This window comes from Leuresthes tenuis, unplaced genomic scaffold, assembly GCF_036924035.1.
Source record: "Leuresthes tenuis unplaced genomic scaffold, fLeuTen1.0.hap1 SCAF_8, whole genome shotgun sequence".
Taxonomy (NCBI): domain Eukaryota; kingdom Metazoa; phylum Chordata; class Actinopteri; order Atheriniformes; family Atherinopsidae; genus Leuresthes; species Leuresthes tenuis.
Genome location: NW_027325362.1, coordinates 17,842,437 through 17,853,937, shown reverse-complemented (window position 1 = coordinate 17,853,937; position 11,501 = coordinate 17,842,437). Strand labels below are relative to the sequence as shown.

Here is an 11,501-nt window from a genome sequence, read left to right as displayed (position 1 = left end):
AAAATAATAATCTGCATTTTACAGAATGAACCGTCACATTGAAGAACGGCTCACAAGACTGCAGCTTTAAATTGCTCCTGCTGAATGATCACACGGTGACACGCTTCAGATGTGCAAATAAACTGCCTAGGTTTACATGTTCTCCATCCCAGCTGCACCCATCTACCTCTTTGTTCCACAGCACCTGTGGAGAAAAGGAGGCTGCTGCACCTGTTGCTATCACCTTTGAGGCCTCTGTTCAAATTGATAAAATTCTCAGTTTGACTTGGTGTTTGCCATGCAGAAGACTGATAATCTATCCTCCTCGACCTAAAGTGCTACAATTTCAGTGAGAAAGCAGATGCTCCTGTTCCTAAAAAAGGAAATCTGCATGCTGCCCATCATGTGGCTCCTTTACTTAAAAAACAACCCTTCATCTTAATGTGATGGGCATAAAAGCTAAATGAGTGAGGGTTTCTGTTGGCCACTTTGTGTGTGCAGGTTTGTTGTGATGCCAGAGTCTGTGATCTATAGAAGTCAGTGTTGGCATGGCAGCAGCTGCAGCGACTCACCAGCTGGCACACGTCCTTTCTAAAAGCCCGTGTGAAGATGGTGTACAAGAAAGGGTTGCAGAGGGAGTTGATGGGATAGAAGAGGACGAGCAGGATCTTGGCGTGAGACACAGTTATGAGGGGCATACGCAGGGCTGCAGAGATGGCGAAAAAGGAGATCGGTGCCATGCACAGAAAGTCTGTGAAAATGAGCACAGCCATGCGTTTGGCAATCTTGGCGTCTCCATGACGGTCGGAGTGCTCTGGTTTGTGAACACTGAGATATATGCATATGTAGCAGTAGCATACCACTAGGAAAGCAACAACATTCAGGATGAGAACAACCACCACGTAAACCTGAGAACCCAGAGTGTCGATGTCCATGGGCAGACAGATGCTCACTTTGCTGTAACTACTGACGCCCACAAGAGGGAGCAAGGCAACCAGCAGAGAGAAGGCCCAGCCTGCCCCCATCATGGCTGTCACGTGGTGCATCCGCAGCCTCTTGTTGACATGCATGGCGTTGGTGATGGTGTGACAGCGTTCGAGGCTAATCACAGTCAGTGTGTATACCGATAGCTCACTTGCAAATACGGTCAAAAATCCAGCCGTGCTGCATCCAGGCCCTGTCTGCCAGTCCGTGGCATGGTTGTAATATTCATGACGGGAGTGGTTGTCCATGAAGGCAATTAGCATCAGATAGAGCCCCATGCACAGGTCAGCAAAGGCCAGATTGCACATGAGAAATCGGGAGATGGTGAGCTTGTGGTGGCTAATAAACAGTATGACTAGAACAGCAAGGTTACCGACCACAGCGAAAACGGTAATTATCCAGGTCAGACATCGCAAGAGGGGAAAGCCCAGCAGGTCCTCACAGGGATTAAAAGCATCTGGCTTTGGTGTGCACATAAAGGGATTGTCATGACAATCAAATTCCAGTTCTGGATACTGGAAGTTGATAAGATTCATGCTGTCATCAGTGGGCTCTCTGAAAAATACACAATATTACCATTAAAATATCAGAAAATGGACAAATGCAAATGATGATTGTTAGCAATTAAACTATTTATGCAGCAGTCATTAAATTTAAAGCATCATGCAAAGAGACAGAATTAGCTCTTACATTAAGACTACAGACTGGGAGGGATATTTATTTAAAAAAAAGAGACGATACAGTAGCTAATGCTGCTTTTATAGTATTTTTGAGCACAATGTCTGTTAGTAGATTTTTGTAGAAGATTTCACAACTGTGCAAGATGTAGTTATGAGTCATTACAAGGCAGTCATTCAGGTTGGAATGAAAACCTATAAGATGATGCAACAGATGAGCACCAAGTGCTCATTTAATAATGTAATGACTAATGAATTCTTATGGTTGGAACATCAGGAGGTTGAAGGATGTTGCAGCTGGTGTGATCAAATATTTACTTTTATGATTTCCAAGTTCTTGCTAGTATTTCTAATTTTCCTCCTGTTCATCATCAATGGTTCCATAATGTGTAAATGAGGATACAGCATCTCAAATTCTTTCCACAAATGAGTTGCATCAGTTCACCAGTTTTGAGATACATGTGAGGATAGTTGCTAGTTTTAGCAGGAAGTGACTTACGTTTCTGTTTCACTGAGATCACAAAACTTTGTGAAGTTCTTTGAGGCACTTTCCCTTTTAAATAAAAAATAAAAGAGCAGAAGAAAAGGTTAGATTGCACAAAGTGCCAATAAACTCAGCTAATTACCAGCTAACTGATGATCTGTATTAACTGGACAGTTCTTTGGATGTTTAGGCTGATAGGGATGGATTTGTTACATAGTTGGGAGCTGTGCTCGGTTACCTTTGTATCCGACGCCATGTGTGGAAGGCACAGCAGTGGCTGGGGTATGTGAGCTCAGCCTCCATCAGCTCATCCAGGCTTTCTAATGGAGGGAGGCTCTTCAGGGCAAAGGCAGAACTGGCTTTCAGAGATCTTACCTGCCTCAACCCTTTAGGTGGCAGGGAACTCAGAGCTGTGAAGGAAACATCCCTGAATCACACACACAAACAGAGAGAATGCAGACATGCATTTCAATGAGGATTAGTAAAAATGATGAGTAATGCACAGGATCTTTAAGCCATTATCAGAGCTTTGATCTGGTCATTTTCAATTTGCCACTTGAAATCTGTGAGAACGAGTACAAAGCTGCTCTATCAACAAGAGAAGCTATTTTTCTTTTCCTAATTTGAATCACAATACCAGCTTTAGCACCTACAATAAGTTGTATTTGCTAAATGAATACTAAAATCCAAAGCAAAGCAAACACGGTAAATCTGCTTCGACTGCATTACTTGGACACCAAATATGGCCACACCGGATCCCACACATGTAAAGAGAGTGTGTTTGGCATTTCACAAATTCCCATGCAGGGTAAGGGGGGCAATTTCACATTTACCACACAGAGTTGCTTGCAATCGGAGACCTTGTGAGCGGTGTGTGCCACAGACTTTACTCTTTCTTGCTAATCAGCATTTAGCAGTCTTGCTTCTTGGTTGTTTACACAGACAGGCTGTCACCGCCCTAATCGTTTGACAACGAATCAAATATTATTATGCACGTTAATCTTGCTTCTTGACACAGTTCAAATATAATCGCCTTAATTCCGTTGATTTAACAAAATAATTTCTAACTGTGTTGGAAAAACAAGTGCATTTATAGCATAATTGCAAGCTTTTGTTTCTTTGTTGTTCAATGCAGTACATGGCAATTGTAATTTTCACTTCATTAGTTTACCGAGCAGATATATTTTCTAATTACTTTGTAGATTAATTTATATTCACAGCTGGTATTATTTGAATAAAGTAGAAATGATCCATTAAGTAAAGTGTACATTTACAAAACTGTCAACACTCTGCTGCACATCAACTTAAAAAGGTACATTTGAAAAAATGAGAGAATTTATCTAAAGATTTAGTTCAGAACTAGTCTGCCCAACTCCATGACTATTTAGGAGTTAGTATTGGTGTCTAAAACCAAAGGAATTGGCTGAAAATGCTTTAGTGTCCACATTATCCTCATTTACAGGTTCAAAATGATATTTTTTGGGTTTGCCGGAATGGGTATACATGCCTTGAATTTCAGAGACCACATTTTTCTTATTTTGTGCACTGCTGCAGCAAGTCACGTCACCCTCGGCCTGAAATACTCAACCTGAAATGCAACTTTCTCCCACCATCCCAGAGTTGCCATTTCCAAAATTCTGCACGGGGATGTGTAAGGGGCTGAGTAACTGAAGGCTGGTTTACATTGACTGGGTTTAAATGAGGCGTCAGTCACTATTTCACTTTTCCCATTGTCTTACTAAATAAACTGAAAGTTTATCAGTCAGTTTGCAGCCATTTATCGGGAATTCTGCTATAAATGAGCTCAGATTAGTGGAGAAGCGAAAAATAATGGAAATCTACTGGGTCTGGTATTGAGATGCTGAGAGTGCACAATGAATATGGTGTTCACTTGCAGCCGAAAACAAAACCTGTGGCACGTTTAGCAAGAGGTTTTGGCTGAGAACGTTTAGTGAGTAGATGTGGTTCAGAGGGGAGGCGGAACCTTTAACAAAGCATCAGTCTTGTGACTTTACTCATGGAAATCAATGTTTTGTCATGTCTCTTAAAATGCCTCCAAAACACTTTACTTGCTTTAGGACACAATTTCTTTCATTAGGTCAGGATTTAAAATGTTTTTCTCCTATTACTCTGACGTGAATTATTTCCAGTGGGTAGTTGAGCAGAGCTGCTGGTGGCACAAACAAGTAACGAATGCGAACACCACCAGGACACCAGATACACTGAAAACAGTGTATCAAGCAGTTCAGTTCAGGAGAAGTCTTTTCTGTGAGTGAGATTAACTCGCTTTGAAGGTTTTGGACTGCCTTAGACCTTTTACATGCACAAAATGTTACGGCACACTTGCGGCATACGAAACATCCGAAAAGCAATAGTGAAAGTTCTGCAAAGCTGAGAGGATGTGTGCCCGACTGTTTACTGTAGCTAATGTGAAATTATTAACCGTCAGACTGCTTTGTGACTTACAGATAACTTGGACCTGTGGCTCCTTCAAAAGCGTTTTCTTCAATGCAACTGAGATACGCGTTGTCTCTCAAAATTCTACAAGACATAAAGGGAGGGGGAGGGGGGGACAACAACCAATGAATGTAACCTCAAGCTCAAACTGTACTTTTCTTTTTAACACACAATATGAAAAGAAACTGAAGCTGACACGGTAATGACCAACAATGCCCCCAAACCATTATTCATCTACTTTTTGTTTTCTCGAGTTGACACTGAAGAGGATAAGCATTATTTTAAGACAGCAGGGTGTCTGTGCATATTTCGTCCTCATCAACTTCCAGCATTATGGGGCAAGACAAGAAAACAACAGGGCATCCTATCTTTGTTTAGTCTTGCATAAGGTTTGTTTACTGGTACACTCAGTTTTTATGATTAGAGCAAGAAAGGCTTGAACAGCGGACAGGGACATGCTTGATTGTTAAAAGTGTATCTGTAAGAGGCAAATTTCTTCATGGAACTGCTTACAGTGTGTTGAGCTTGGTCCCATTGAATGCATGAGATTTTATTTCCTTGAAGCCGTTTCTAACCAGGTTCCTGTCGAGGGACACAGTGTTATAAATTCTGCTTCGCTATCACCGAGGTCAGAGAACTGAACATTCAATTATATAAGGCACATCAATAAACATTCCTAAGAAATGGTGACAAAGTGTTGCTCTTAGCTGAGATAATGTGGTAACAAAAAAGGATTGTGGGTCTGTACTCACATGTCAACATACTCCTTTGTGATGCCTTGAAAGGAATTGGGCGGAATGATGTCGATCCTCGTGTTGTCAGCCATGTCTCTGCAGGCGCCGGAGATTTATTCATTTAAGCTGTTTAGCTTCATTTTTCAGTCAGGCAAAAAACTTTTGCATTTTCATACATATGAGCGCAGTTTGAACTGTTACACAGTTGAACAGTGTTTCCAGCAGGGTGGTTGGCAATGTGACATTGATAGAATAAGAGTAAAACTAGGCCTTGGAATAAAAAGCTCTGCTGAGAATTGTGATAGGAAGAACATGCAGTTTTGGAACATGCTGAAGGACACTAATCCAGGTTAGGGAGACATCATTTTTAAATGGCATTACTTACAGGATGAAATTTGGTGCCAAGGAAGCGATGGCTGAGAAGTCTGGAAAATGCACCATGCCTGTGTTAGAGATGCTCCTGTAAGGAATGTACGACAGAGACAAGTGATCACGAATGGACGAGGATAAAGCTTTAAATACCCACAAACTGTCACAAAGCTGGAGATTGCATTTCAGGGGCCAGGTCAACAAAACAAACCATTTTCTGCTCATAACACACACTTATTAATTGGAGAATATCTTTAGATTGACACTTTTTGTGCACAGAATAATAATGTAGAATAGTGTGATGGGTTAATTGGTATCTTCTAACAACCTTAAATTGAGATGAAACTGTTTGGGGGTAGAGGAAAGGGGGAACTGTCGATGGCCGTAGTCACTGTTGTTGCCAAAGAGTTATTAAATACCAAATATAAAAAAAAATGCTTTCTAGGTTACGTTGGTGATGTTTTTAACATTCGATAATTCTGTTTCTCACCATCGCACCACACACTGAGCTCTTCTTTGTGCGCTTCCTAAACCACAGCAGATTAAATTGAATTTATCGTGAAATCATCTCCAGCTCAAACTGTGCAGTCATTGGAGCACATTTTCTTTGTCCCCACCGTGCTGCCAGCCCTGGCTTGCTTTGCATACAGGTGCAGATTCTGCTGCTGTCGTGAACCCAGGAGTGTGATTGTGCTCTTGCAGGTGTATTCAGTCGGCCTGCTGATTAAATATTGATGCCGCTGCGGTTGTGCCTGTGCAGTCAAAGTAAGAACTATATTCTGTTTCAGTTCTAAGGTTTTACTTTTCAGATATCATAAGCCAATGCTCATCAGGTCTTGGAATTACCTCAGATGAACGACACATGCAATTTTACACCGTGTCATTATCTAACAAGTAACAGAAAATGCAGAGGCAGTGTGCAAAAGTACACTCTGTGATTCACTACCTTGTAGAACCACCTTTAGCAGTAATAACTTGAAGTAATAATTTTTTCTGTAATGGTATCAGTCTCTCATATTGTTGGGATGGAATTTTGGCCCACTTTTCTTTATCAAGTTGCGATTGTACATTGAGATTTGCAGACTTTTTTTTTTTTTTTTTTCAATGTTTCAATCAGATTTGGGTCTAGACTGACAGCTTGACTCTTTTGTTTTCTCAGCCACTGTATATTTGTGTGTATAAATTATTAATTAATATTTAATCGTAAACAATTGTAATTAATATCCTGTTAGATGACCCAATTGTTGCCAAGCTTTAGCTGTTGATGCACTCCTATTTGACTCTAAAAGACTTTGGTAACATGGTTCTGTGCATTATGTCCAAAAATCACAACTTTGGTTTTACATAGAACCTTATAAATGAAAGAAACACTCTTTACCATGACTGTATGATTCATTCTCTCAAAATGATAAATTATTAAAAACATTTCGAACAAATAAAAAATTCACTTTGATTCCCTCCGTAGGCATCATTGCAGACTTTGGAATTCCCAGTCAATGTAAAATTAACGTTGTCGCATAAGGTTTGAGAAAGTCTTGACTGGAGCGAATTAGACTGACTCCTTTGCTTGTTTAAACGGATGAAATATGTAAAACAAGGTGACTTACAAATATTCCAGCCTCGGCAGGTCAGCGAATGCACCTCTTTCAATAACCCTCAGACTGTTGATATTCTGCAAGGAACTATGGGAATGACAATGAGTACACATATTAGTAATTACAATGTTCTTGTCAGTGACTGTCAACAAACAAGAAAAACCCATTCATGCATCAGCCACTCTGAAAGTTGAGGATTAAGCATGCTGCTTTGTAGCTGACAGACTAATCCCACGAAACTTAAATAAAATGCATACCAGCTGTTCAAATGAATAATTGCTTTTGTCATGTCTGAATGTGACATGTGGACCAAGGTAATGTGTCACTTAGCTTACATTTCCATCAGACTGTGGAGGGAGAGGAAAGCATGTCTCTGTATATGCGTGATGCAGTTGCTCTGGGAGATCTCTCTGTGGTGCAAAGAAATGGCTCCACATTAGTTGACAAATTAAGAAAAGATGCTAATCAAATTACTCTCGCAACATCTCGGATCAAGCTGCTGCCAATGCGCAGTGCAAGGTTTGGGTTGCTGAGTTTTCAATGCATTCTATGTAAAAAAATAAAATAAAATAAAATAAACAAAGAGGGTTGATTTATACAGGCTCGCAAACCATGAGGGAAATATCAATGTACCACCGCCAACAGCTCATACTTTCTAGGACACTACACACACATGCTGGACCTCATCCTTGGAAGTGTTCCAAGCATGCATCACAGATGCATCCAGGCCAGGAAGATGGAGTAATTATATTTAAAAAAAAGGAGGAATAAACAAAGGTGTTTAGAGACAAACAAAGTCAACAAGACTTCTTGATTTGTCCTTGATCCCTTTGTTGTCTGATGGCTGACTTCACAAAACGCTCTCCATCATCTGTTTGTAATCAACATTTTCGACTCCCACTCTGGCTGTAATCAGCCAACGCTTTTCTAAGGATAAAGTCACAGTGCTTCCATTTCTAACCAAGACACAATTAAATGACTCCATCTGTGCTGCATAGCCTCCTTTCTTTCATCGTTTCTCGTGATTGGATTACGTATAGTGTCAGAATTACCATTTACAGTTCATAAAAGCCTTTTCACATAATCATCTAAGTAAAGCGGTGCTGTGATTTCAAGTATGCGTCACTGATGGCAAACCCCACAGCCCCTCTCATGTCAGTTCACCTTGACACGGGCTTTATGAGCTGAGAAAATAAAGGACGGCAGCTCCAAGACATTAAATTCACTTTGACTTAAATGGAGCTAAAGTATTTTAAGATTTAGGCTAAATTTGAAACTTGATGAAGCAATCACGTTCGAGTGTAGTAAGTATCTGAGACAGATGAGGCGTGTCCCTGAGGAGCAGAGCATGACACAGCTCGGCTTGAAAAGGGTTGGCTGTAACATTTTTCTATAGAAAAAGTTAAAGAAAAAAAAGTTCAGAAGCTAGGACTGTCCCCTTTCCCCCCCCTCTTCTTGTTGGTATTTTGCATAATTGTCCACAAGTCTCTGACATCTCCCTGATATGTGTGACCCCCTTTCCCCGCACTTTAGTTTGAAAACTCTTGAAAGTGTTTGAAGGTTTTCTTACGAGCATCTCATGATTTGACCTTCCTGCAGCATTTCGGCATGATTCAAATCTTGGCAGCGACGAGGTCATTCCGTAAACCCTCCATTTCTTCTTTATGAGCCATTTCTTAGTGGATTTACTGGTGTGCCTGGATTATTTCGCCACTGATAGTCCACCGCACAGCTCCATGCAGTTTTGCCAAAATAAAGGCTCAATTAAAGTTGCCTCCTCCTTTCAAAGTAATGATTTTAGCCATCCACTTAGTTTTTCTGAGCCTGACGTAGTCTGCATTGGCACATGACTGATATATTGCTGGCAATGCAATTGGTAGTCGTAATCTTCTCTTATAAACTCAATACACAGTCGCAGGTTTCTAGCATCAGCTCACTATTTGTCACTGGCAGAAAGTATTGACATGAATTTAAGTTACTATTAGGCCAAATGCTGATGCTAAAATCAACTGGTAATGAAGAGTAGTTTGGTCTGCAGTTTGAACTTAATTATAAGCCCTGTGTAGGTACCTGCTTCATTTTTGATATCGCACAGTGAAAGTATGTATCAGGACAATAGAATTCGGGGATCAAATAATGGGTGCTGAAAAATGTTCCGTCTCTGTTCAAGAATACGGAGTAACGATACAACGAATATGGCCAGCTTACCTTTGACATATTTTTGGTTTATTCTAAATGCAAGTGCTCCTGATCATCGGGTCTAAAGCCAATCACAATAGATAGGACGTGGAGATATAAAGAGAAAACCTTCAGGATGGAAGCGAGATGGAAGGGCTTGTTCTTTATCTAAACATGGCATAGGAGGTAAACTCCTCTGCGCAACACTAGAATGTTTGGAAATAATACATTTTAGATCAATATTAAAACATCTGGCAAATACCTCATGTAACAGCTAATTAAGCGAAGAGTGGTCCGTTAGAGAAAAACAGTTTTGAAACAAAATCTCAACACACGCAGACCAGTTTGAGCCAATTTCCTTTTTGTTTTTCTTTTCCCAAGCGTACTTGTGTGTCTCAGAGTCTATCAGTAGTTGTGTTTCCTTAAAATGTACATTTGAATGAAATATCAACCACTACGATACATTTCTCCTTCTATGAATTAGGAAAAAAAGAAGAAAAAAAAACCCCAAAACAACTTACATGATAGTAATGTTGATCAGCTCCCTGAAGGCATGAGTGGGAACTTGTTTCAAGGGCAGATGGGGGAGCCTTCTGTAGGATCCGTGAGGAAAGCAGTTAAATCCACATTTATGCTGCTACATATAATGGAAACAGGAAAACATACTACACAAACGTCACTTTGGGTTTTCTCTGAAAACTACTCTGTATTTATCTTCTGACAATGGTCCTAAGAAAAATTCAATAGTGACAGTAATTGGAGAAAGTGAGACCACACACAATAAATCAAAAAGTCAATAAAGTAACACCAGTGTAAGTGATGGGCTCGGTATAAAATGCCCCTGACTCTTTTTTTCGGGTGGATTTCTGTGTCTTTCACCTGCTGCGCATGCAGAAAGTTTGGGTTACTTACAGTCGGAGCACAGATGTCGCTCCTGTCCGTGAGGCCAGCTGAGTGTCTCTGTTGCACTGAAACGTGTCGGCGGTGCAGCGGCAGATGGTTGGACAGGTATAAGACCAGCCGGGACACACATTCAGGGCACAGGACAGCGTGACCAAGAGCCAGACCGCCCGGGGAGCCATGTGTGACACCGGGCCGGTGATCCCTACGGAATTAAGTTGAGTAGAGAATTGAGAATAAATATGAAAACTCGGCTCAGAGTCCTCACGAACTTGGGGATAAAACGCCACTCAGGAAAAAATTATCTGGCTTTATCATCCCAGGCCAAAGGGACAAGGCTAAGTAATTCCTCACTCTGTGTGAAGGTGAGGATGTGCTGCTGCCTTCAAGTGCTGTCGTAATTGAAATTGCTCTCTCTGTGGAACAACTATCAAAGTGAAACACGGGCGAAATTTTCTTTGACAGCTGAACAGCACATAGGTGACGTTTGGTGGGTGGAGAGCGGAAGAGCTCTGCTAAATGCTGCTGTTAAAAGAGATGTGGGGAAGTCACTGTGTCACTGGTCTAATTAAGAGAGAAAAGTTACCTTTTTGACCTTTTCAGTGGTGATCCACAAGAGACGATTTACTCGGATAGTTGAAACTTTCTTTTCATATATCTCGGAATTGATAAAAAAAAGTCACCTCACACATGAAGATTTTATGCTAATGTGACAAAATCTGATTTAAAAGTTGTCTGCAAACAAAATGCAGGTGCTCATAAATCATGTTAAATGCTTCTTATTTTGGTGTCCTCAGTGCCTTAATTGTTCTGAAAAGAAATGGAGACATTACAAAGTGGTAAAAGCTTTACTATCCCAACAAAGATCACCCTAACAATAAGAATGAAACTGATGAGTGATTCATTCTGTCTGCGATTAAATTAGAGCCAATGTAAATGTAAGAATAACTGATTTTCTTTCTTTTCACATTTGCATTTCCCACACTGTCCAAACTTTTTTTGTTTTTGTTATTAAATTACAATACCTGTTTTGTTCCCCTTTAACACTAGTTCATAGTGTCCGTGATCTAACCAAAACAATCACGACAAACTATTTACGGTTTATACTGTATAAAACAACTTTAGGTTATGCACGGCACGTCAG

General features: G+C 40.5%; 1 protein-coding gene across 1 annotated transcript; it reads right to left on the bottom strand.

Annotated features, from left to right (window-relative positions):
- Positions 1-380: 380 nt before the first annotated feature.
- LOC140313168 (lutropin-choriogonadotropic hormone receptor-like) lies at positions 381-10,548 on the bottom strand. The gene is made up of 11 exons (XM_072391169.1): positions 10,370-10,548; positions 9,979-10,050; positions 7,615-7,689; positions 7,292-7,366; positions 5,701-5,775; positions 5,334-5,411; positions 5,095-5,163; positions 4,591-4,665; positions 2,363-2,551; positions 2,140-2,193; positions 381-1,518 (listed from the first exon to the last, which is right to left on the bottom strand). Exons 1-11 carry the CDS (start codon positions 10,537-10,539, stop codon positions 381-383), a joined length of 2,070 nt encoding a protein of 689 aa, XP_072247270.1. The 5' UTR covers positions 10,540-10,548.
- Positions 10,549-11,501: the final 953 nt, after the last annotated feature.

Coding starts and splice junctions, on each gene's coding strand:
- LOC140313168 (XM_072391169.1), bottom strand. CDS start 10,539: ATGGCTCCCCGGGCGGTCTGGCTCTTGGTCACGCTGTCCTGTGCCCTG. Junction 5,164..5,333: donor ACAAAGGAGTATGTTGACAT/GTGAGTACAGAC, acceptor GTCCCTCGACAG/GAACCTGGTTAGAAACGGCT. Junction 2,194..2,362: donor ACATGGCGTCGGATACAAAG/GTAACCGAGCAC, acceptor TTTATTTAAAAG/GGAAAGTGCCTCAAAGAACT.